Source organism: Manis pentadactyla, chromosome 1 (genome assembly GCF_030020395.1).
Source record: "Manis pentadactyla isolate mManPen7 chromosome 1, mManPen7.hap1, whole genome shotgun sequence".
NCBI classification, from domain to species: Eukaryota; Metazoa; Chordata; class Mammalia; order Pholidota; family Manidae; genus Manis; species Manis pentadactyla.
The window spans coordinates 157174197-157201704 of record NC_080019.1 but is presented as its reverse complement, the minus strand read 5'-3'; the positions used below and the strand labels follow the sequence as shown (position 1 = coordinate 157201704).

The following is a 27508-nucleotide window of genomic DNA, read 5'->3' as shown; positions in this document are numbered from 1 at the left end:
TTTAATAATTTTTGTCCACAAATGGCGCTAGTAATTCCAGGTCAGTCTTTTTTCTCCCTCTTACTCCTATAGTCCACTGGGTCTCTCCCCAGGCTCATCAAATCTGACAAATCTATAAATAAACTGAGCATCCTCTCCATTCCCTGCCCGAATTGACTCGTTAGTGGAGTACCCATTTCTGTCAGTGGCCCCATCCTTGTCTTCCAAGTGTGACCAACGAGAAGAAACCACATCAGGGTTAAACTTCCTTCTCTCTCGTAAGGCCATCCTGGGATTGTCTGCAAGTTCAGTTAGGTCTATCACTGTCTCTCCAGTTTTCCGTTCTTCTTCATTCCCTTTTGTAGCCCTTGAAACAGCTCTGTTGTTATGCAGAGCTTAAACTCTGACACCTGATCTGACATCTGACTTTCACTGTGAGACTTGGTTAAGGCCATCACCCCATCATCCTATTTCTGGACTGACACTATTTTGTTCTCCTCATTAGTTTTACTACTTGTATCTTACCTTCTTCATTGAATCATCAAGTAATTTTTTTTAATTGGTGCTTGGAGAAAGAAGTACGTTCCTGGGGAATAAAAAAAAGATGTTGTTATCCTAAAGAGTAGTATGTGAACACCAATCTTTTTAAGTGGAAGTGTTTAGTGTTAATGTGTTTCAAAACCATAACTGCTATTGTGGAGATAGATAAAAGTAAATGGGGGTCTAGCCTTTTTATAAAATTTTTTTTATTGATATACTCTCTTATGAGGGTTTCACATGAAAAACAATGTGGTTACTACATTCACCTATATTATGGGGTCCCCCCATACCCCATTGCAGTCACTGCTTTTTTTTCATCAAAGTAATTTTTATAAAATACTTATTTAATGCCATTTTCCCTGCTTAAGTACCTACAGTGTTTTCTTATTGGATGTTATATAAAATATAAATATCTCTTCTCTATATATAAATCACTTGATTTCCCTCTGGTCATTGAATCAGTTTCCTTTACTAGTCCTTGAGTAGATCCTCTGATCTAGTTAGATCATTTCCTTATCTCAGTCTCTCCTCCCCCCCGCCGCCCACACACACACACACACACACACACATACACTACCAGTTTCCTCCTCTCTGTCTGCTATAGGAAGTGAGCCTCTACCTCTTGGGAAGCCCTATGTTCCATCCATTCAAATTCTATCCAATTAACAATGATTTCCTTGAAAATCCTCTTCAAAAAACTGAGGTTAGGTTTCATCTCACAGAGAGCCTCTAAATAATGTCAAAATATATATAATCTTCTGTAGAATCTTGGAATCCCAGAGCCAGATTCAGTTACTACCCCGTGTTGAGTTTAGCGCTGCAGCCTTGAGAGATTCACTCTTCCCTCCAGCCTGGTAGTAGCCCAGCACTCTGTGATGGACAGGGAATGCAGAGATGAAACGACGTGCCTGCTCTCAGGAAGCTTACACTGTCTTGAAGAGGGGAGACAGAAGCGACTCAGTTACAGAGCAGGAAAGGTGAAGGGACAGACAGACACTGTATTGGCAGGGTGATCAAATGGTGGGAGAAAGGGACTAAATCTGAGCAGTTGGGAAGGGAGGTGATGCTTGACCTGTGTTCTGAGGGGTGAGGAGGAACTATGCACAGACAAATTGGAGCATTTCCAGGAAGGGAGCAGCATGGAATGGACTTTCTCTTTCTGAAATTCGCTAGTGTGCACTTAGTCTAGTCAGCCTTCAGTCAGCACCATACCACCCTGCACTTACTTGTGTATGACCTGGAAATCAATTTCTTGTTTAACAAACATCTTGATATCCTCCAAGCAGAAGATGCTTTTTTTTTAGGTGAAGGGTCATGTTTTCAGTTGCTTTTGTATCCTTTACATTGCCTAGTAGCAGCACATGCAAAGTAGGGCTAGTCTGGGTTTTGTTTAATGTAAAGGTATGTTGTAGACTCATTGTAATGATGGATTTTCCCTGCTTGTCCAGTATTCTGGATTCCAACCATTCACTTCTCCTTACCAATGTCTCCTGTATCCATTTTTCCATTTCCTTTGTGACCAAAAGTGTGCATACAAGATGACTTGTTTGTGTTGTGGAAGAGTCTTTGACCACGGAATGAAATAGAACAAATTGCACTATATGGGAATGGAAGCTGTGGTCTTGAGCTTCAGACTGGTGGTTTAAGCAAGTGAGTCAGCCACAGACTGGTGCTACATACTTGTTCATTGAATGATTTGAACAATCCCTTTATAATATTCTAGACATGATCATTCTGAGCTTGATAAGTCTTCACAAAGGAATTCTTTCCTTACCAGAATCTACCCTTAGATTCTTGAAACAGGTCTGCTGCTGCTCTGTAGCTCTACTCACCACTATCTGCCCTCAAACTATTTGGTGTCATTGTGGCAGAGTGAAGTAGAATAGGATATTTGAAGATGCTTTCTTGTGGGAGAAGAGAGATCTGTGGCAGTTTTTTTTCTTTGAAGATGGATGCGACAGACCCAATGAATTGTCCCCTAATATCCCCTTCTTCCATGTTAAGAGCACCTGTGATTTTTAGCTGGGCATGTGGTTACCCTGAATAAATACTCAATTTTCCATACTCTCTTGCAACTTGCTGTGGCAGAGTGACTAAATTCAGCCCTATGGAATGTGGGAGGTGGGGATCTAAATGACTGCAGGGTTGAATCTCTCTGAAGAAGGGATCGTGCCCTTCCCTTCCTGATATTTTCACCTCCCTGCTGGCTGGAATGTGACTGTGGTGGTTAGCTGTCCTGGACCTTGGAGATGAGGGAAACACCTTTTTTAGGGTGGAAGAGGAACAAGACAGAAGGAATCTGAGGCCCTGACTGGAGCTACTATATGAGCCTTAGACTGCTTATATGCAGAGCTGTTATGTCAAAGAGAAATCATTACCTTGATTAAGCTGTGTTTGTTTTAGGTCTCTGTTTCAGCAGCTCATTTGTATGTTGGGGGATAAAAAAAGTTATGAGGCTCAGTGTCAGCTGAGTGATATGAAGAAGATGAGAAACATACTTTTAAAGATATTTAATAAGACTTTTTTTCAAATAGGTACAAAAATTTAAATACAAAAATGATTTGCTATTGACAATTCTCAAATCTATCATGGAAACTCAAAAAGGTTACCAGTCTGTTCACCGTTCATGGTCTTCTGTAAAATATTTGAGAGCAGTCACCCACTACAGATGCTCTTTTCCCCTGTGGGATGTTGTACTGCATTAGAACTCTGTATTTAAATGTCAATAATGCCAGTTTAGTCCATTTCACGTGGAATAGTTCTAGATAATTTTGAATTAAATAGGGATATCTAGAATTTCAAAACATGGGGTTGTTTCATTTGCTTTTACAACTAGTGTGTTAGCATGATGTGCAACACTCAAAAGGGAACACACAGACACATAGATAATTATTTAAAACTCTTTTTTAAATTAAATGGAGTAATTTATATTGCTCTGAGATTAGCACCATTGTAGAATACACAGTTTATGGCATAGATTTTGCTCCTCCCCTATCTGAAAGTTAGAAGCATATGCCTGATAATACACACACATACATGCGCGCGCACACACACACACACACACACACATATATATCTGTATGTATATATATATATATATATATATGAAATTGAGTAACAACCAATAAATAAGTTGGAAGGTATTTTGAAAAGTGAAATTTTAACTAAAGAGGTACTTTCTCTCTTACTTGGTGGAAATAAGGAGCCCATACATGTACAGATAAATACAGTTTTACAAATGAGCTGATCTGACTTGCTTCCAAGCCATGTCAATGCAACTATGCAGCAGCAGGAGCCCAGTGGATTCCTGTTGTCCCCATGGCCATCAGCCCTCCACCAGCATCTTTAAGGCCAACCTGTTGGATATTTGGCCACATAAATGCTATCTGCTTTGAAAATGAAAGGTAGGACATCTTTTTCACGGGAAAAGTTTGTTATGTAATTAGCAGTGAATAAGAAACCCTGTAAGAATGAACTCATTTCTCTTTTTAAGAAATTGAGAAGAAATACAGTACTTGTAAACCATATACGGGAAAAGAGATATTAGGTTGAGAATTTTCTTGATGGCTGAAATGACTCAGATTTCACTTAGATACATTTCCACGTGTGTTTATACCGTATTTATTTGTGTATTTTCCCCTGTGTATGTATTTCTTCAGCGTCTCTTAATTTTGAGGAAAAGATACAAGAGTCTACAGCCATAACCCACATTATTTCCCCCAGGGGCTTATATTGTCAGCAGCGGACTCACAGCTGACTTGAAATGCTTTGTCTGTATTTTGAGACCAGATTTGAATGCCCCAAAGCAGTTAGTATGTACTTAAGTGAAAATCTGGAAATATGTTTATTTTTCCCCTAAACTTGTATTGACTTTTGACTTGTGCTGAGTATGAGGTGACATAAAAAGCACGGGCTGTCATTGCCCTTTGACATTAGCTCTTCCACAGGCTGCTTCTGAAGAAAGTTCTTTCCCTACAATTTTAATATCTATACCAGGAAGTAGTGCTTCTACTACTAGTAGTGCCACTGTTTTAAACTTTAAAACTTCAGAAATTGCTTTTTCAAAAATTTTATTTTCCTATGTAATTCTGAAACTCTCCCCTTGCCCCCTCCCCCCAATAAAGGATGGCTTGGGTTTTGGAAATTGACTTTGGAACATCAGATGACACAACAATTTGCACTTGTACTACACAGGGACATTTCTTCAAAATTCAACAGCTATTTAAAAAATTAGTATCTTCTTCATGGGTGAAACCTCATTGTAATCATTTGTTTAGGCAAAAAAGGAGGATTTTTATATGCGTGCAAATATAATTACTAACTGCTATTGCTAGTGAACATTCCACAAACCAGGAAACTTATGGGTGAGAGGGTTACTACCTTTTTCTTATGACTTCCAGGTGTTTATATTAGTTGGGTCATAGCAGAAATTACAAGGAGGGAGGAAAAAAATTCTCCCCCAAAAAACCAAAAGAACCCTTGAGGAATAAGTGAACTAATTTCTGCTCATGTCTTCCAGGTAGTTTCTTAGCTCTTTGTGGGTACTGTCTGAGCCCCACAAAAAAGTGCCTCATCCAGTGCTAGGCAGAGAGAAGCACTGAACAGTAAATACACAACAGTTGACTGGTTCACCGGTTCTTCTAGAGACACAAGACCCACAATTCTGAGTAGGACTCTTGTTAAAAGACACAGCCTCCGCTACGATAGGGTTCCTGGCTCCCTCCTGCCGGGGCAGTAACACTGCAGAACTCCTCCCCCATGTGCATGACAAAATATCTGCACAAACACAGAGGAAACTATGCAAGTAAATACGGTATGAAATTGTTATAACTGACATTTCTTTAAGCCACATTTATAAATCTTTTAGCGTAATCAATGTGAATGAGTGACTTTCACTAGCTATGATCTTTCGTACTGACATATTTTTCCTGATCTGAATAAGTAGGTCATCATGGAAGCATGTAACATACATCAGCTAAAATGATTCCAGTGGGTACCACACAAGTGTCAGTATTAGATACATAAATCTATCCCATCATTTTCAGTTACAAGCTGCTGTGCAGAGCATTAAACATGCATCTTAGTCTTTATTTGTACATGATGGTTCAAATTTTCACTTAAATATAACTTTCCAACTATATAAATGTTTTGAAGCAATTATGTTTCATTTGGAATTTTTTTGGCATGTCATTTTCTTTTCTTCTGTTAAATATCTCTTTCGTTTCTTTTTTACATGGGATACAATAAATATCCTGAAAAGGAGGAATGGACGTACTGGCCGGCGTACAGTCCCGCCGCCTGTTCAGAGGGCATCTGGAGGAACACGCGGTCTCCGGGCCTGAGCAGAAGCACGGCGCTGCCAGACGCCTGGTCCAGAAAGCCCTTTTTGTACTCGTCGTACGTGTACATCATGGGCTCGTTGTTCTTGAACAGAGCAACCCACACGTTGCCGCCCTTGCAGTGAACATGATATGCGAAGTAGTAGACCCCGGGGACCTCGCAGGTGAAGACGCCCGTCTGCGGGTTGTAGTTCTGTCTGCCGTTATAGAGCAGTTTGTCGAACTTCACGGGGGCCCCCACGGGTGGGAAAGGCGCAGTCAGCTCCGCGGTAAATGCAGGCATCTCGTAGGTGGGCCCTCCGTTCTTGCCTTTCTTAGCTCCATAGGCATGGGGGGGTTTCACCCCTTCAATTCCCAGCCCCATATCCGGCAGATACTCTCCATGGGGTGGTGGTGTAGGGGGCATCACGGCTGGGGGCCCTGGGGGCCCTGGAGGGCCTGGGGGCCCAGGAAGGCCAGGCTGACCTTGAGGACCCAGGGCACCGGGCTTTCCTGGGGGGCCATGAAGTCCTGCCACTCCCGGCTTCCCTACTCCAGGGAACCCAGGGGGCCCTGGGAGGCCTGGTTCCCCTTTGGGACCTGGGATGCCAGGTGGTCCAATAGGGCCACTAGGGCCTGCAATCCCTGGGATGCCTGGGGGGCCCTGCAAGCCCTGACCTCCTGGGATTCCTGGTTCTCCCTTTGGTCCAAGCAGCCCTGGCACACCTGGGAGCCCTGGCAAACCTTTGAGCCCAGCTTCCCCCTTTGGCCCTATAGGACCTGGCAAACCCCTCATGCCAGGGGGCCCCACTTCCCCAAGGAAGCCTGGCTTTCCTGGGAAACCTTGAAGCCCTGGCTCACCCTTGGGACCTGGTGGTCCCTGTGGCCCCACAACTCCACCTTCTCCTTTGGGTCCGGGAAAACCAATAGCACCTGGAGGACCCATAGGACCTGGGATTCCAGGCAGGCCTGACTCTCCTGGGGGACCCCCCATTCCAGGAGCACCTACTGGTCCTTTCTCCCCTCTTGGTCCCAGAGCTCCAGGAAGACCCCCTATGCCCCTTTCACCTTTTGGTCCAGGGAAGCCTGGTTTCCCGACCCCTGGAAGGCCGGGGGGTCCTGGCAGCCCTGGAAGTCCTTGCTCCCCTTTACCACCTGGAAATCCTGGCTGGCCAGGGATCCCATCCTGGCCTGGTTTCCCAACTCCAGGCATCCCAGGAGGCCCTTGAACCCCTGGGATCCCAATAGGGCCTTGTGGCCCTCGTTCGCCTGGAGGACCTGGCTTTCCCAGGGGACCCTGGGGCCCAGGGAAGCCTGTCACTCCTGGTTTGCCTACTCCTGGAAGTCCAACAGGTCCAGGAGGGCCATGCATCCCTGGAGGACCCTTCAGGCCTGGCAAACCTGGCATCCCGAAGCCCTTCTCTCCTTTAGGACCCTGAAGGCCTGGAGGTCCTGGTAGTCCTTTGGGTCCTCGCTCACCCTTTGCACCCGGTTGTCCCGGTAACCCTGGCCCACCTGGCTTCCCAATGCCAGGAAGTCCATGAGGTCCTGGAGGCCCTTGGGGTCCTGGGATCCCCATAAGCCCAATCTCTCCTTTGGGTCCAATTTCACCTTTTGCCCCAGGCATTCCCATGGCTCCTGGCTTTCCTGGCATTCCAGGCATACCTGGCTTTCCAATTCCTGGATATCCTTGTGGCCCTGGTTTTCCTTTGGTCCCAGGTATCCCATGACCTGGTAAACCGGGGGGCCCCGGTGGTCCTCTGGGGCCAGGTTCTCCACGGGGACCTTGCTCCCCTCGTAAACTGGCTAATGGTATTTCTACTGGGAAAGAGTTGAGAGAGAAAGAGGGAGGGAGAGAGAGAGATTAATATTGATTATCCCTCATGTCAAGCAAGTCATAACAATCATTGTTTAGTTCTGACACATTTGCCTATTACTTAATGAGAGAAAAGACTGGGAATAAAGTTCTCATCTTCTGGGCTATGTATTATCAGTACTTAAAGGATAAGCCAGCTGATAATTTGGTTGTTGTATGTGAGATACCGTTTTGAGAACTGGTATCTGTAGCTGCTTTTCTCAGCACTGGTTAAGTAAAGAGGCTAAAACATAATGAAGAATCATTTTTCAAGTATAAAAGTTGGAGATATTCTGGTGTTTTTATTATAGAGAATGTGGAAAATTCAGAGAAGGATAGTGAAAAACCAAAGTTGCCTATAAACCCACTACTCAGAGATAATTATTTGACATTTACATGTATTTCCATCTGGTGTATTCTAGGTGTATGTGTGAATGTGTGTGTATTTTAAACAACGTGGGGATCATTTTTCATTTTTATTTTTTCTACTTAACGTTGTATTTTTCCATGTCCTTGATTTTTTAATATAATAATTTATGACTAATATTTCCTCTTGTGCTGAAATACAGCATAAAGTATATAATGAAAGTCATTATCATGTGGGTTCAGAGAAGACAAGCATTTTCTTTGTGATTTAATAACATCTTTCACACCTGTCTGTCCTCTAGAGTCAAATAGATTTACTTGATTTCTTTAATGTGCTGTAGGATTTCCTAAGCTTCAGATATGAATTCTTTAATTGAATACATTACTTATCACTTGCAAATTATGCTATGTCTTACAGAGAAACACAACTCTGGATGACCTCCCACACTGCTGAAATGAAACATAAAGAAATGAAACTGATGGTCCCAAAGTCATTTTTACCAATAGTCTTGTCTTAATCCTGACCATCATATTTGCCACTGAGCTACTGTCAGGAAACAGTATAGAACCCTTGGTCTCATTCTTTCCAAATTCCCCAACTGCAATCTATAGGAAGTTCCAAAAGCCAGACAGGCCATTCAAGGAAGGAAGGAAAACAAATGGCTGAGATAATGTCCTATGTGGAGTATCAGCTCCTACAGAAAAAAAAATTGGTAATCCTTCTTTTATGCTGATAGATATTATTACAGCACTATGAAAGCATGTTATTTCTAAGCAGTGAATTGTATAGCTACTATATCAAGAGAACATCTGAGGCAGGGTCACATCTTATTCATCAGGAATCCCTAGTGTCCAGCACAGTGCCTGGAACATACTCTGCTCTTACCTAGGGCTCCTTGAACTAGCAGCTGTAGCAACTCAATTCTATTCTAATGTTGCTTTAGTGTTTACCTAGCTCTTTCACTTACCTTATGTCATTGATTCTATCAACAATCTTACTTTAAAGATGAAGAAAAATATTCTCAGAGGGCTTAAATGACCAGGTCTCTCTCATTTCTGGCCTGCAGGCATCCTGGCCTCATAGAGCCAAATCCACTAGTTCCCTGGAAGTGGAGCCCCTTGCCCTTGCAGAGACCAAAGGGAATGGCCTCTACTTCCTCAAAGGAAATTACTACTATGACGCTGTTCTTTTCTTACATTTGCTAGCTTTCCTAAAACTCCAGAGAAACCAACTGAATTTATAAGAAAGTCTCTTACAGTGATAGGCATTTTGTAGGTGTTGAATAACTAGTGAATGTGCATGGAAAGTAATGGGAGAGATTTTCAGGTATCATCTCCAGCTGCAGTCTATACTCTTCAGTCTCTTTCTGTTGATTTATCAAGTGATTTAAGTAGTAGCTTAATTAGAGCAGTCTTAACAAACACTCACATTTATCGAGCACCTTGTTCACAAAATGCTTTCATATATATATATTTTAACACAGCAGGTCCTTACAGCATTTCTTTCCTAGTTCAGAAGACTGACTTGCACCTTTCCTTTTTTTCACTGCTTTCTCTCCAGCGTCTGGCCCAGAGCCTGACACAAAAATAGATGCTGATTAAATAGGTGCCAAGTGTTTGAATAAATAAATAATGAATAAGGAAATAATAAACTTTTTAATGGAATATGTTTTATATCATTTTATGCTGTTAAAATAATAAAGCACAAATGATAAATGGTAATTTTGTCTGTTCCTTTAAGAGTTGAACTTTCTCAAGGATAGAGTTTAGAGGACATTTAATGAACATCAGTAACACATTCTAAAATAAAATATTCTAAAACATAGCTTCTCCCCCTTATATCATAGTTCACGATTTTGAGAAGCTGTTGTTTTATGACAGCACAGGAGAATGACATTACCTTTGCCTTTCTTGGGTGCTGCTTCCTTGCTCACTCTTGGGACCGGCTGAATCTCCTTCATGTATTGGGGTAAGTGTGGATACTCTTTGCCATAATGCATGTGGGGCAGCTCCTTACCCAAGGTAAGGCCATCTTTGCCCAAAGGCATGTGAGGTACTTGCTGGCCCAAGGGCTGGTATTGCGGAATTTGTGGTGGGATCTGAGGAGGAATTTGAGGCGGCAGTGGCTTGATTCCATAGTAGGCACCAGCCTGGATGAGCCGGACGGAGCCCAGAGAAAGGGTAAGCAGCACTCCCAGCAGCTGTGGAGGGGCAGACGGCGCAGCCATCACCTGTGGAAGGAAGGGATGACCAGCGTGGAGAACAACAGAGACCATGCCACAAGAGGTCTTGTCAGTAAAGAAGGTGTACAACCACGACAGCAAAGGAAACAGTCTGTCCTTACAGCTTCACAAGTGGAAGACAAATGAGGAGGAAGATGTTACCTTTCAATAGAAAATAAACAGAAAACAGAGGAGGATCTGTCAAAAGAAGGCCACTGTGGGGTTATAAACTATAGGAAAGACTGCTAGTTGTCCCTAAAAAAAATTCTGACTTCTTCCAGAGTCCTGGAACAGAGCAGCCTAGAATGAAGACATTTCAGTCAGGTGTGGCCATGTGACAGAGATCTGGAAAGTTGAAAGTAGTTGTAGTGGGAACAACTTCCAAGAAGGATCCTAGAAGGAAGTGGGCATGTTCTCCCTCTTCCTCCTCCTTGCTGGTTGAAATGTGCTACACTGAAATGAACCCGACCAGACACCTCGGACCCTGCAGTGAAGGCTGTGCACTGAGGGTGGTAGAGCAGCAAGCTCGAGGACACCTCAGCCCTTGGGTGAACATGGAAGCACCATATTAATCCTTAATTTTGGAATTTGTGCAAGAAAGAAAGAAATAGAGGTTTGTCCTCTTTAAACCACTATTATTTTGGGTGTCACTCCTAAGGAATAGGGTAGATTGTCTAAAGGAGGCAAAAGTGCGGCAATTCAGGCTTTGTTAATAAGTGTTAAATTCTATTCTAAAAAGAAACAATTTATAGGTTTTATGCCACGGGCTGAGATTTTTTCATCTGCCAGATGCCCTTTGGCTGCTTTGGTGTGGTTACAAATAAATTCACAAAAGAGCAAACAGCAACAGCAATAAAAACTGCAGCAGTCTTCTGAATTACAAAGAAGATACTTCATGAGACAGTTCCCAAATGTCAACTGAAAAATCACTGTCATAATTATGCACATACAGGAATGCCATTCCTTTCCTCTATTTAATGGCTATGAAGTCATTAGTTTAGAATTTGGCTAATTGGACCTGGAGTCCATTAAAGTTTATCTTTGTACTGTTACGAAAGAAAGGAGTTTACAAAACAAATTAGTTTCATAAATAAGATAAAGATGTTTATTCACAAGAATAAACTGATTTTAATCCTTTTAATAGCACTCTTTTCAAATTAGCAGTTAATGGAATAAATATAAGTGGGGCTTATATGTTTAAAAAAACCCGCTCGAAAAGACCTCTTCTGGAAACATGCAGAGCTGAAGACCTAAGTCAGGGAACTGAAGTGCTCACAAATGCTCACTAGAGGGCAAGTGTGACACATATTGAAGTCTGTTCCGTTATTCCCTGCTTCTGACAGGACAATGGGTTGGCTCTCACCCCTTAAAGGACCTAATGAAGATCTCAGTTCTAAGTGGAGTGTCATCGTTATGCTGAAGAAAGAGAAGTGGCAACTTTCTCATAATTTTTAATGTAAGTATCTTCTGGAAAACTTAATAAACTGTAAGTAATTTAATTTCCATTCTCCAGAGGGTTTGTTTTCTTTGCTTCTGCCTTACTTAATTTCGAATCATAGTTTTTCCACTTCTTAGAAAATGTGTGTTGACTTTGCAACATCCTATTCAAGAGTAATGCCAAGAGTGTGAACAGGCTACAGAAGAATTGGTTAATAAAAAGCACCTAAGAAAATATTTAATAAGAATCTCTACCACAAAATGCACTGTTTTAAAATTTTTCTAAATGTACTAACTAATCATTTTTTTCCTCCTTTGGTGGGAAAAATGAAGAAACATCTGTCAGAAAATTGATTTGTAAAACTCTCTCCATTTCATAAATCAGAATAGTCTCAAGAACTTATTTGTTTCAAGTGTACTCTAAATAGTGTATGTACCTGTAAATGGGAGAGGATAGAAAGCTGTTATTTTCAGTTCCTCTAAGGCTGATAAATTGTTATAAACCATTTGGAAAGAGCCAAAAATTAATACTGATTTACACTCAGTAATAGTCAAATTTATTTTAAATGGAAAAAGAACATCTATTGCAAATATTGAATGATAATTTATTAAGTACTTACCAGACAAAGTTAGACGCATTGAAGGATTACAAAAATGAATATAAAATGGTCAATGGGCCCTGCCCTTAAGGAACTTATACTTTATTAGTGAGAGTGACAGATATGTAAACTATTAACAAGTAGCAAAGGATATCAGAAAAGAGTAAATTTCCCTCCCACTTTTCTTCTGCAGTATTTAAGTCCCTTCCCTTTGAAGCAATAGCTTTTCCTATTTCCCCCACATCTTTCCAGAAATATTCTATGAATATGCACACACCCCTTTACAAAACAAATTACAGCATACTATATACACTACTATTCTCTTTCTTTTTCACTCAGAAGACTAGAACTTCAGACCTTATTTCTCATCTTACTTTGTGTTTTTGAAGAGATCCCCTCAACTTCTTCACTTGGACTTTAAAAATAGTCCTCGATTGCACTCTAAAGTCCTCTGACATTCAACTGCAATTCTAAGGCAGGCAGTAGAGGGCTGAGAGTGTCCATCTGCACCAGACATATGTGGGGAGACCTGGTGATGTGTAAGCTGGGACTCAATTATACCTTTAGGAATGAATGAATTTAATTATTAAACCCTAAACATGGTAATGTCTTTAATAACAAGCTAGCATGCTTGGCCTTTCACTCTTCCATCAATTCAGTGAACATGTTGGATTATATTTAATAATCTTTAAACCAGGACAATCTAATAAAACACTGGAGAACTGGAAGGAAACAAAATGCCTGGAAGAAGACCAGTTGAAAACCAAAAGCCCAGTGGGATCCTGCTTTACCACGATTTTTTCCTCTTGTAGGCTTGGCCTTTCTCTCCTGAAAACTACCTCCTGCGGCCTGCCATCTGCCATTTCCCTGGCTTTTTATTTAAATGAACTTTGCTCAGTTTTAACTTGAATATTTATTATTAGATATTTAATATTTAATATTTAATATTAATATTAGAGGTTCTGCTTAGAATTTACCACCTGACTTATGCTAACTAATTTTCCTCTTGTCCCTGAGGATGTTTTTGGTGGTCAAAGTGGTGTGGTGGCTCTCCCCAAATCACTCAAAAGAACATCAGACTCGTGAAACACACAAACACCTGGTGTGGCAAACAGCCTCGGAATCCATGCTGGGAGAAATGGTGGTGGTGGGTTTTCTTGCCTTGTTTTTCTTTTTCTGAGGATGGAGAACACAACAATGTTGTGAATTCTAGTGGATGTTTTGTTGGATTTCTATTTGATAACTGGTGTGTGTGTGTGTGTGTGCGTGCATGTGCATGTTTGCACATGTGCGTGCTTGAGTGTACACAGACGCATATATCAATGTGTGTGGGTGCTGGTCTTCACCACTCAGGTCAATTTGGTGGCAGGTGTCACATCATAGGGGAGATGCATCACAGAAGGAGCCAAAGACCTGGAGTTGTGTTGTGGCTCTGCCATCCTCCAAGTTTGTGACCTTGAGCAAGTCCCTGATCTTCACTAAGCCTCAGTGTCCTTCCCTACAAAACAGAAATGTTAATCTCAGCCTCTCCCACAGAGCTGTGCAAGGATACAAGTGCTAATATGAATTCTTTGTAAGCTGGAAAGCACTATTCAAATTGATGGTATTATTAGTGGAGTGTGACCAAAATGACATCAAAACCAACTGAAATGTCAAAGACTTTCACAGACGGCTACTGGCCACAGTAAATGTGGGGTCAACTGCAGTGGTGATAAACAATGTGAATAAAACAATGATGGCCATTAAACTGTACTTGATAAAAATGGCAAAAAAAAGAGCAGCTGAAACCAGGCAGTTATTCATTCTGGTATCAGAGTCGCCCATCCTACTCATTTTAAACAGCCCTAAGCAGTTCCCTATGTTGGGCAGGGAGGGCAGAGTTTCAGTTTTCTCATGTGACCCATAATGTATGTAACAGAACAACGTGATATATATTATTTGAGATGCTCCTTAGCATTTTATTTGTACATGTATCCTCATGAAACTGGCTTGCTGTCCAAAAGAATGTTTAAGTATTTAAACTTTGAGTCCTTGCCCTGAGTCCAACTCTCCATCTCCTATGGAGCTAACACAGCATGTGTGTGTACATGTGTGCATGCGCCTGGGGTTGTGCTGTGTGTGATGTGCACAGGCCTCTCTCATCTGCTCCTCTGTGGCCCCTACTTGCCCCTTGCATGGGGTTTATAGTTTCTCAAGTCCTCAGATTTATCACACCTGAAGCAAGAGAAGTGCAGAATCCTACTCCTCCAGTATTCACCAGAATTGTCTTCCTGGCTTTTCCATGCCTCTCAAAGAAAATTCTCTTTTGATTGCATTTCTCAAGGCTATTTATTCATTAGATATTTATGGAGCACCTATTAAATGTCACAAACTGTTCTGGTATGAGGCCAGAGTGATGTATTAGAGAGATGAAGTCCCCGATCTTACTGTACTCTCACTCTAGTGTGGGGAGAAGGCATAAACAAGGTAAAAATAAGTTCTGTAATTTTAGATTTGAGGGCTGTGAACAAAGCAAAGCAGGGTAAAGTGCTTGAGAAGGACCTGGGATGGAAGACATTGTTTTGGGAAGGGAGGGGGAAGACATATTTGAGAAAGTGAATTTTGGATAATGGTTTATTTATCTTTCTGAAGGTACAATATAGAAAAAAAGAGTCTTATTTATTAAAGTGTTCATGGTGAGTACCTTTCAGTAATGTAAACCCCTCTTTCAAAACTGTTTTCCTCATTTATGTCAGTTCTCATTTCCCCTCTTTGTTTATTGTATTCTTTTTACCTGGGGGATTTTTTTTTATCCTTTTCCAGATTTCAACATGACTGTATTAGTCTGCTAGGGCAGCCATAACAAAGTATCTCAGACTGGGCAGCTTAGACAGCAGAAATTTCTTTTCTCACAACTCTGGAGACAAGAAGTTGAGATCAAGATGTTGGAAGGGTTGGTTTCTTCTGAAGCCTTTCTCCTTGGCTTGCAAAGGGCCATCTTCTCCCGTGTCTTCACTTAGTCTTTCCTCTGAGGATGTGTGCTTTATAAGGACATCAGATTAAATCAAGGCCCACTCTAATTACCTCATTTTAATGGAATTTCCTCTCTAAGACACTATCTCCAAATATACTGGAGATATTCAGAGGTACTGGGGGTTAGGACTTCAACATATGAAATTTAGGGGGGACACAAGTCAGTCTATGATGCCACCATTTTTCTAGACCAGCTCAATTCCCACCTTTTCTGCAAAATCTCCCCTACCTTCCCAGCAATCATTTTTGTCCTGTTTCTATTGAAGCTTAACACAAAATTAAATGCATTGCTAATCAGTCTCAGTTTTTCTTACTGTTTTTTGTCCATCAGACCTCAATATGATTGTAAGCTTCCTGAGAACAAGGAAAATGTGTTTTTGACTTTCTTTTGACTTTCTCAAATACATTGGTGTATCCTCACAATCGCAGCTCTTAGTATTCATAGGGGCTTTGGGAAATATCTAATTCAGCCTCACTCCCCATTTAAAATCCTGCCTACAACAGTTGCTGACAGAAAGCCCTCATATTTCCTACTTGAATTTTAATGATGATGGAAATAGTCATAAGGCAATCTCTTACCTCATCATACAACTTTTCCTGTTATTTTTATTATCTGAACAGCTTGTTGGGGTATAGACTCACATTTTTAAATTCATAAATGGCAGTGAGCATGCATGCAGCTTACTTCTACTCGGGGGTGGGGATATTAGGAAATGTATCCCAAAATTGGCTAAGGCAAATGATGAAAGGTCTCCTGACCTTTTACTGTCATGCAAATAAGCCCACAGTAGCGTTATCTAACTAGGGATATTAACTTTGTTGCATAACTGTTTAGCATTATAGATATTAACAACTCTGTAATCTATTCTGATTAACCCATGTAGGTTATAGCTTTATTGTCTTTTAGGATGTTAACCAGTGTTGTTTCTAATTTAGCATTATCTCAGCATCCTTTTCTATCTATTCATTATAAAAAAGAAACTAAGTTTTTAATATTTCATTTCAAAATGACTTTGTCATCATTTTAGAGAAAACTCTGTCCCTTATAAATGAGAATTGCGTTTTTAGCATTTTGAGAATTATGCTTTGATGAGGGCACAAAAATAAACAAAAACATACATGTATGTTATGTTGAATGATATAGAGAGAAACAAAGCAGGAAAGGGTGGGGTGGATGGTTAAAATTGTTGAGATGATGATGTTTGAAACCATTTTACTGTGGGAAATGAAACTTCTGTGCTTCGAGGGCCTGGAATCTGGGTTTTAAAGGAAGAGAGAAGTAGCTCTAAGTAACAGAGCACAGAGAAATTTGGGGATTTTTAGGGAGGAGATTAAGTGTGAGCAGAGTTGGTTGCATGAATGGGAGAGTCAGAGAAAAGGAGGTCTCCAGGGGAGGGGCAGTCAAGAAAGGAAAAACTCATTTCAGATGGGCTGTTTGTATTTATTATAAGATATGTATTATAAGCTCCCTTGTTCATCTCTCCAGATAGGAAGAAACCCTAATCCTTCTGGAGAAAGTTTCAGAAAAACCTAATGCTTTTATGGGAAAGGATCTTTCAGGGTAGGTGAAGAATGGTTTAATGCTGTTCCAGATTGCCATAGGACAAAATCAGTGTCTGTGTAAGAGAAAACCAGAACCAGAGGATGTCTAGGGGAGGAAGAGCAATGAACACCAAAGTCATGACACTATTAGCTGCACTTGAGCACTTACTTCATGCCAGCACCATGAACATACTTCAAATACATTATTAATCTATTATATCGTTAATTCTACATCCACTTACTATGGCCTTTTTTTTTTTTTAACATTAAGCTCTTTCAAATGATACCTATCCATCCTGTATTTATATACACATAATTGGTTATTTTACTGAAATTCAAAATTGCTACATTCCAAGTTAGAAATTTAAAATTCTTATTGATTACTTTTAGGAGCTGTCATCCAAAACATTAGTTAACAGTCTTTCTACTTTGTTTTGTAAGTTACAAATCTAACTATACTGTCAGTTTTCCTCATCTTGTCCTCCAAATGCCAAGACAGTCTTTTTAGTTGGAATAAAGAGTTTCCCTGTTATGCAGGATGGGATCCTAGACTGGACCTCTTATTTGTTGCTTTTTGGACTAGGGACATAAGCTTGGAAGGTATTTGTGGAGAAAGAAAGCCACTGGCAAGGTGAATTTGCTGAAATGGAGCCCAAAGAGAGAAACCTGTCAGATGCTGGGCAAGCAACCATTGAAGGTCATGGGCAAGACCATCTAGTTAGCATTCTTTAGTTTTAGTCAGTCTGTTCATTTGTATCTATCAGGACTGATATAAACAGAAAATGGAGCTTGATTTATATGCTTCACTGATGAATAATGAATTCTGCTATGATTAAGAGCAGCCAGCAGCCCTACCTACTATCGGTAAGTGGAGTATGATCTCATGGGACCTACACACTTGAGATGTCAGTTAGGCTGTGTCCCCAGCTCTAGAAATGAGCCACCTACATAACCCCTCTGAAACGGATGGCCAACCGCCACATTCCAAAAGTTCTCCAGAGGAGGAGATTTCATGACCTTCTCCAGTAACCAATTGCAGGATATCACAGACCTACATTTCCTAATACCTAATCTGAATCTTTCTTGCTGAACTTTAAGCTCATTTCCTCTTTTCTAGTCTCAAAGGAGGTGGGAAACATCTGGAGAATATTTTTCTTAAAATAATAGTCTACATACTTGAGGTCTACAATTAACTCCTTTTTCCCCCTCTAACTGGAACCATGTCAGCTGCCGAATAGTTTATAAAACACTTGAGAGAACCCTTTAAAAAGAAAGTTCTAAAGTGAAATTCTTTTTTGGTTTGGTTTTGTTTTTCTTCTCTTAATATGAAGACATCATTGTTCTCAGCATAGAGCACCCAAATTCCAGTTCTGACTTAAGCAAGTCCCCTATCCTGACTGGCCCCCGTTTCCTCATTTGCAAATGGGGACACTGGCTACATGACTTCCAGGTCCCCTTTAGTTCTAAAATTTTATGGCAGCTGTGAACATGAATAACATATACACACTTCATTGATACATGATTTCATGAATGTACATGCTCAAGCCTTTTGGGTGTCTGAAAGTTAGATCAGCTTCACAATTCACTTCTTTTCACTATTTCCCTCTCCCTTCTTACAGTTGGAGATGGAGCAGGAAGAGTTTGGACAGCCCCCTGTAAGTACTTCTGTGATGAAGTAAGCTGTGTCTGACCAGAAGTCAGAGGAAGAACCTAAATAAGAGACAAAGTTTAGGGACAAAAAAGTGATTTCTAACATTTTTTTTTACCACACTAAAAGACTGAATAAAAATTGTAATTTCTTGAGAAATCTTTGAAAAGTGGCTACAAATGATATAAACTTCCTTGCAAAGTCTAGGCTCAAAAACCCAGCAAATTTTGATGCATCCTATCATAGGAAGGATAAATTGACACAAAATATGCATCCTGAGAAGGAGAAGTGGGTGGTGAACAATAGGCGTGGCCTAGTCATGGTTTTAGAAGCTACAATGTTCATTTTGTAAGAAATCTGAAGGTCCAAAATTTAAAGGCAGCTCGATATTAAAGTAGGTGATGGTGAGGGCTTCCCAAGAATAAGTGGTCCCCATGTCACAGGCTTGGTGACGTGCAAAATGGTAATTTCCTTCTTGGTGTGGCTCAAGAAAGACTGGAGAACACCCTGCCATTCACTCCCTTCCCTGCCCTAGTACAGTCTGTGTAAATGACACAATGTAAAATAAAGGTGTTTTCAGGCCTTTGTAAGGGAGAGATGTGTGGGAAAGTTTCATCTAATGTAATCTGTTGAACTGAGCATTGTAAGAACATTTATTTAGGGCAAGCAACTACACTGTATTATGTAAAATATAAACTTCATAGAACATTTGTTTGCTGCAAACACTTTCATCTTATCCTGAATTCTTGTTTTATAAGTGAATTTCAGCCAAACAGAACTCAGCAATGTCCTTGTCATTTGCATAGTTGAAACTTGGTAGTTGTGGCTGAAAAAGTCCCTTAGAAGTAACATGAATGAACTGGATGATGTAAAATGATAAAATTATATCCCTTCCCAAAATATCTCAAGTTGTAGAGATTAGAAAGTTTAAACTATGGTAAAAAATGCAAGCACATAACTTGTTTCCCAAATGACCTTCGTGTAGGTCCTGAACTTTAAGAAGTTGGAGTCCTCGCGCAGCCTCTAGATGTGGGAGGGAGGGCCGGGCAGGAGGACATGGCTTGCTTGAGGACTCCAGCTTTTCTTGAGGAAGACTGTCATATTATAAGCTCTTGCCTTTTCTCCTTTTCTGTTGTTCTGTATGCCTTCTACCTGCTTCACTATTGCTCAGCAACTTAAGAAAAGTCGAGAGAGTAGGTGAAACTCAAATGAGTTAGTGGTGTTTCTCACTACCAGGAGTTCTGGTAAAAGTTTTGAAAACTGAGAAAGTTGAAATATCAAGTTCTCAGCCAGCATGGGCTTTTACTGGAAACAGAGGAAGAGTCTTTACTTCCATGGAGGTTTCTCCCACTACTTTCCTAGCTGGGTGGTAAGGAAGGACTGAAAAGTGCGGGAAGGTCTCTTTTCTCTGCCTCATTTTGATTGGCACTTAGTCCTCACTCTGTCAGTATATCCAGAAGATTAAGAGAGCAGCCAACTCCCTGTGCTAGCATTTTCTTTTCTTTCTTTTTTTTTTCATTTTCTTTGTATTAGTAGGCTATTATGGCACTAGACTGTTCATTTGGTATTTTAATAGGAAATTGTGAAACAAACAAAAATTTCCTGAACCAAGGAACAAATCCTAGCCTTTTCCATCTACCATAATGCTAAAATATTTATTAATTAAATTACTGTGTGGGTGCACATGTGTCTCTGCAGGTGTTAGGGAAAGAGATATGGGGCATGAGGCAGTCAATTTTAACATTTTTTTTTTTGCTTTGGAGCTGGTTATTTTGGGGGTTCAATTGTTGAAGTTTTTTTTTTAAACTGAGATTTACTCTGACCCACATAACCTTGAATGACTTGGTATTAAAAGTCAAGCCCTAGAGTTTCTAGCATACATGGGCAAAATATTAAATCAAATCAACAGCACTTGGAAATAAAAATAATCAATTTCTTTGAAAATTGACTCCCAGCTCCCCACCCTGCCCACACATACACACAGAGCTAATCTCTAGTCAGAAGAGTAATCCTACTAAAGTTGCAATGTTTAGGCCTAGAAATTTCTGAATTACAAAAAAATTGTAAAAAATCTCGACAATTTTTTGGTCAGTAAAAATGTGGATTTGTTCTTTCTCTGTTGTACGGTTCAAGAATAGCAGATATTCCACAGTACTATTCCACAGGGTCTATTCCACTGAACTTAAATTTAAAAAAATGTAGTTCTCAAGCTGGAGCAGAGCCTGAAATGCCAAATCGTGATAAATTGTTAGCCTCAGAGAGGGCAGTGTCTACAATCCACCCCTTCCCAACCACAGCTCCACTAGCTGGTTAGCCTGCGTGGTGACATCCTGCCCTTTGAACACAGGCAAAGCCCTGAAAGCAAACAAACCACAGCTATCCTAGTGCTGGGAATTCCTTTTCTTTAAGAAGTGGAATTTATTTTGAGGTAGAGAGAGATGGAAGTGCTGTCTGGGAGGAAAAAATCATAAGATTTTCACAGTTAATCCACAGAATGTCTTTCAGAGAACAATGGAAGTGGAGAAAGAAAAGGACAAATGAATGGTGTAATGGATGCCAGTTCTGGAGATCATCTGTTAAGGAAGTGGGGTGTTTTTCTTTTGAGGACCAGAGCTCGCTACAAGGTGCAAGAATTCACAAAAACATGCAATTCCACTCATAAACGTGCCTCACAAATATCCTTTTATAGGATGTAGAATGGAAATAAGAACCTGAGTTGGAGACAAGAGACTTGAGTATGGTCTTTCTCTGTCACAGTGCCCTTGCAGGACTTCCAGGGCCTCTTCCGAAGCTGTGAACTGATGGCTGGGGAGCCCAGAGGCCCGGAGGAAGCAGGAAGGTGGCAAGTCTGTGGTGAGCTGGGGGCCTGCCCCCTCTGGCCAGGGCAGCAGTGAACCACTTACTCACCTGGGTGCTTAGTGTGGGCAGGTCTTTTAGTTTTTTGAAAATAGCCACAAATTAGTACATTTTGTGAGACTTTTCAGTACAATTTTTTTGGCTACTTATTTTTTTAGCACTGACTGATAGAAAAGAATCCCTCTGTAGGCAGGATCTAGCCTTTAGGCTGCTGGGTGCCCTTGTCCTGGCTGCTTTCTGACATTGCTTTTGCTCTGTGGAGGATTCCTGTGCCTTTATTTGCCTAAATGTCTAGGTGTTGCTGTTGTTTCTCTCCACTGTGTCAGTTGCTTAGTTTAATCACTAGATTCAACAATCTCATATTGAATTTTTAGGTGCTTCTATGCTAGTGGCTAGAAATACAAAATAAGTGAAAATAAACCAAGGACCTACTCTTCAGAAGTTTCTATTCAACTGTTGAAAATTAGATCTTAACCTAGTATAAGTGCTTCAATAAAGGCAAAATAGACTTTAACGTGGATGGGGCGGGTGACTGTGGAGAATTGGTCGGACATAAGATCCTGAGAGACAGTGTTAAACTAATGGGTGAATAATAAATGGAAATTGCTCGGCAGAAGAAGGAGGGAAGTGGAGGGTATTTCTTGCCTTTCTTTAGAAGCATCCAAGAGCAGACTGGCAACTAAAGCAGTTAAAGAGCTGCTGTAGGGGATAATGATGAAGAGCAGCGACTCTGAGCTATCCTGTCTGAATTAAATCCTGATTCTGTCACTTACTAACTCAGTGATCTTAGAATAGTTACTTAACCTCTCTGTGCCTCCATTTCCTCATGATAAACTGGGGATGACGATAACATTATCTGTTTCATAAGTTTGTTGAAGAGATTAAGGGAATTAATACAAGTAAAAAACTTAGAACAGTGCCTAGATAGAGTGAATGCTCTATAAATGTTAGCTATTATTTAAAAAAAGAGGAGGGGGAGTGGTAAGGGGGATCACAGCACGCATTCCAGGACACTTTGCTTTACTGCAGTCTTGTTTTTGGAGAATTTGAAAAGAAGTGGTTTTCTGTTCCAGCCTATTATGAAAATTGGCTGAGATTCCAAGGGCAGGCAAGGTAACGGCGGTTTCTCCGAAGTGGGTTACATGCACTGTGTCTTTGTCTCCATCTCCCGTTGGAGCCTGTGCCCCTGCTGCTGGTCTGATATGAACACCAGTTCGAGTGCTGGATCTCGGCCCACTTCCCTTCCCTCAGTGAACTGGTGGCTGAGCATTCTGTTTCTGTATTCACTGCAAAGGGCTTTGGCTCTAAATTCAGAGAACTAGAGACATTTCTGGCAGGCAACAGCCTTGTAGAGAAGCTGCAGGAGGGCAGGCTATGTATTCCTGCAGAAGGAAATAAAACTCACAAGTCTAGTAGCTACAAACTTTCGGTTCAGAAAAATAATCAGCTTACAATCACTTTTCTAAAAACTTGATCTTTCTGTGCTGTTTTGGGGGACTTTAATAATAATAATAACTATATTGCTATAGTCTATACTTGTTTAGTGTCTACCATATTCCAAGACTTGCAACCCTTACCCTAAAGCCCTGCTTATTTCAAAACTACATTGAGTTTTGTATCCAAAAGAACTCAGACTCAATATATACTTCTTTTTAGTTAGTGCAAAGTAACAACCTCAAATCCAAATACCAAATGAAGCCCAAACCCTATTTAGCCAGAAGTATTTACTTAAATAGGAAACATTAATTTCCCCTAAATGAAGCAAATCTATAATATGGTTTATTTTGAACAATGAATTTTGGTTCTAAATTCTAGGAACTAGTTATGGGGAGGGAGGCTCTAGACAAGAGTTCTCTGAAGTATCTGGAGGACGATCAGACTTTTATCTTTGGGAATTCTCTTTGCACCCAGTTCATAGCTGTGTACAAAGTAGGCTTTAGAGATGCTGGTTGAATGAATATATGAATGGCACCATATTTCCATCCTGTCCCCTCCTCCCTTTTCTAAATATTAAGATAAGATCTTGGTTGGTAGAAAGGCTGAGAGAGCATTATGGTTTCTAAACACTAGCTGATGTTATTCTCTCTACCAGCTATTTTCATTCTCAGTATCCTGATTTTGTGTCCTGGTGTCTGCTGTTAGCTCACAAGAAGGGAAAATCCTACATAGTAGCCGTTTTCCTTATAAAGTAATAAAGAGTGCTCTTTTTTGATAAAAACAAACAAAAAAAACAACTTGTAAAGAATCAGGAAGGGTTGGTTGAAGATAAAATAATCTTGAGATTGGTGATGATTTTCACTCATGGCAGGATGCTTGTAAGTCTTCTATGGCTGCTCTAAAGGTCTTAGACTTGACTTAAGCTTGAATGACAGGATCATGGAGGCATTTTTCCAATTTTGGGTAAAAATCTCTGAAGTTCTCTCCCTCTGAAAGTAATCTTGGAGACTCCATTTCCTTGTTTGTCAAACGGAGTTTTGAACCAAATGATCCTTCATGTTACTTTCAGGCCTAAAATCTCACTCTCTCTGGGCCTCCCCAATCTAGTCCTTTTTTGTTCTGTCCTAATCATGCCAGAGGCTGGCAAGAGTCGGGAAATAGGGAAGTCAAGTATGAACATGGAATCGGATGGGAGGTTAGCAGGAGGAGAAGAGCTGAGCATCTTATTATTTCATGGTCATGTGACCGCTTCCACAGCACTTTGCTAAGTTCCGTTGTTCTCTTCCCTGCGACTGCCTGTTTTGTGGGCCATATCCTTGCCGTGCATTCTGTCTCCTTGCTGTGGAAACCAGCCAAGAACACATTACTAACCACCTGCTCACTTTCTTGCACAAGGCGACTCCCCAAACTTATTTTCTTTGCTTTCTCCTCCTGCTGGTTTATGGCTTTCCCTTATGTAGCAATAAAACTCTTGGAAAGTCCTCTTAGGGATGAATTAATGCCACTTAAGTATATTTCCGTTAGCCACCCTTTGATGGTTCTGTTTAAAAATAATGGGTGAGTTGGGACAGCTTGGTTCTTATTGAAATTTTCCTTCCCTTTGCTTTAAAGTTACCACTCCTCAGAAACTCTTAGTTACACTCCAAGAGAGCTTTGCTAACGATAAAAAAATGTCTGGGAAATATTGTCAAAAGACAAACTCACCATCTTTCAGTAATGTTTCTCCCATTGGAAAAGTATTTACATTATAAAGAGGCCCAGCCCAACCTGGGTGAACTTTCCTTGTATTCGTTTAAGTATTTAAATTTATAAATAATAAATAGAAATTATGTCTGAATTCCAGAAGAGGAGAACATGATCTTGTTCTCCACCCTAATAGCAAAACAGATTAAGGATCGGGTATCATGATCCCATTTCAGCTTTGTGTAGTCTGAAATTTGTTTTTACTTTCTCCACATTTTATATTTTATTAATTCATCTGAATCTTATGTTTAATCTGTGTCTGCTCTGGGCAGAACATCCTATGAGGTTCAGTTCCCTCTTCTCACAGTCTCAGCCCTGAGAGTTAGAAAATATGAGTGTCCTGAGCTTGCCATCTGCCTCTGTGTGGCCTTGGGTAAGCCACACAGCTTCTCTAGGCTTCTAGTTTCTCTGTTCTAAGAATAATAGAATCTGGGTATTGAGGGAAAGAAGAATCCCCAAAGATGGGGTTTCAGCAGCTGTCATGGAAATGACCACAAGAACAAATGGTTTGCATCTATTCCTTCGAACTGGAGTACTGTTACTGAGACCCATTCCCCTGAGCTCATAACCACATACACTGCTGTTTTCTTATTTATCCCATCCAACATTTTTTGAACCACCACACTAAGAACTGTAGAAGATTCAGCACAACTAAGATGTCCCTTCTGCCTCAATGATAATCCAAGGCAAAGACAAACAGGTATGAAAAAAATACAAACTGGTCCTTTCTTTTTTGGATCCAGCTTTCTGTTTCCCCCTTTTCTCTTGTTCCTGCTTCTTCTCTTTCTCTTGTCCTTTCCCAACTCTATCCCTAATTCCTTTGCTCTTTCCTGGGTTTCTGATTCCCCCCTGGTGTTTACAACTTCATCAGTCCATTTTGAACCTAAGCCTGAATGAAAATAATGTTTTTGAGAGCCACAGTGGGCCACGTGAATCAAATCATCTTTCTTCCTCATTGGGCTCAAGGGCAGACTTCCTGTAATCAAGGGGGAGTGCTAACATGGTATGATTAGGGTAACATCAAAAAGTGTGCATTTCTACCTAGAACTGAAATCCTTCCTCCGCAGGTCTGCTAAATGCCTGAAATTCCTGTTAGAGTTCCAGAATCTGGGAAAGCTAACACATTCCAGAGGTTTTTTTGGCAGACAGTTGATCATTAATGGAGAACAGGGCCTGAAGAACTAGGACTCAGGCAATTTAGGAGAATGGGGCCTAGGGCAGTCCAAAAGGTCTGCCTGGGGTGTCCTGGCTTGGAATTGGTAGAGAGTCATTGGAGGTGCAAGGTAACAGGTATTTTAGGAAGTCAGAGGCATGAGATGGAGTCAGGAAGAGTAGCCTTGTCACAAAGCATTTCTAGCAGTTCCTGGGGAGTACAGCTGGTCATGAGAGCATGATTAATTTGTGTCTACCACATCACCACTGGGAGGCTAGAGTTAATGTATTCAAGAAGAATTCCCTGCAGTTGGGACTCTTAGGAAAGGAGCTGACTTCTAGAGAAGCTCCATGTAAGCTGGTTACAGCCTAGCCCTAAATTTGTACTGAAGATAGCAGTCCCAATCATTTGCAAGGCTTGGACCCTGTCTCCCAGATAGGAAGAGAAAGGATAGCACTCCCTTTAGCCATGATTGATGAGTGGCCAGGGAAGGGCTAGAGCCAAAGTTCTCCCACATCACAGTGTTATTAGATCTTAGCCTCTGATCACATCAGGGGAAGGGCTGGCTCTTCCCTAGTCATACAGTTTAAATGACTCACAAGCCAAGAGGCAAGCTCCCTCTCCTGGAGTCTGACTTCCAGGCCTGCTGGATCTTTGTGCATGACCCCAGCCTGGAATGTGCCAAGGACAACAGGGGACTCTCATACCTACTACTGCTTCTCTTTCTGTAAATTTTTCCCAGTAAACACTGCTTGGCCATTTGCCTTTGTTTGCATAGCCCCCTCCAGATCCTAACCCAGTGCTCTACTTGGGGACAGGAGTTCTAAGACATTGAAAATCAGTGGAAAGCTGTCTTAATTCATTGATCCATCCATTCAACATTGCTCAGTACTCTGCAAGTGCCAGGTGCCGTAGACACAACAATGAATGGAGAATGTGGCCCCTCTCCTGGAATGACTCACAGTCTGGAGGGGTTGGCTAGCTGAAGAGCTGACTGCTCCTTCCCTGTGTCAGTTTCCATCTTAGTGAAATTAGTCACAAGGAGACATTCAACTCCTGTTCATGTGTGTGGAGCTGACCAACTCACTTGGATGATAATTGGCAACATTTTTACAATCTCACTCTGGCTTCCCTCCATCTTCCAGCATGCGATTAGGTTTTTTTTTCTCTGCTCTCTAGTCCTTGATGTGTATCCACAAAAAACAAAGTTATTTTAATATCAGTCTCAACAAGACTTGCGGAGAATGCAAATAGAAGACGTCGCATAGCAAACATAAATACCTTTTGGATGATTTCTGTGAGCATCTGATCTTATACAGAAGCACATTAAAAAAATAATGAGTTACCCATAAGTCTGAGTTAGGCAGAGAATTATTTAACCTGCCTATTATTTAGCAGACAATGATATTCTGGATTTTTAGAGGAACCATACTAGATTCTTACTGCTGAATTCTATTTGTTTTAGCTTCTACCCAAATCAAATGATGTCATAACTTATGAAAAAATTCTTTCTTCCATGTATCTATCATTTGCTCACCTACCTATCTATCTTCCAATCTATCATTTATCTCCCCATATACTGTAATTATCAGTGTGAGCATAGTGGTACAGAGATACAAAAGTTGGCTATTTGCTTGGTTCTGAGTTCTGCTTGCGCATAGGAACAGGTGTTTCTGCATCTGTTAAAGGATCTTTTAGATTTAACACAAATATTATGTATGTATTACAATTTACTTGAATCTTTTCCTTCAAAGAGCTGAAGTTTCTAGAGTTACTTTTAAAATAAAGATCCTCAAAACAA

General features: G+C 40.8%; 1 protein-coding gene across 2 annotated transcripts in view; it reads right to left on the bottom strand.

Annotated features, from left to right (window-relative positions):
• Positions 1–1210: 1210 nt before the first annotated feature.
• Positions 1211–27508, bottom strand: part of COL8A1 (collagen type VIII alpha 1 chain) — a 136492-nt gene continuing 110194 nt past the window's right edge. The window contains exons 3-4 of one of the 2 annotated variants that reach the window (XM_036916538.2): positions 9959–10289; positions 1211–7658 (exon numbers count right to left, since the gene is read on the bottom strand). In XM_036916538.2, coding sequence (XP_036772433.2) covers positions 5749–7658; positions 9959–10286 — 2238 coding nt within the window. In that variant the 5' untranslated portion in view covers positions 10287–10289 and the 3' untranslated portion in view covers positions 1211–5748. The remainder of the gene's footprint in view (positions 7659–9958; positions 10290–27508) is intronic. The other variant, XM_036916539.2, reaches the window with a different exon arrangement.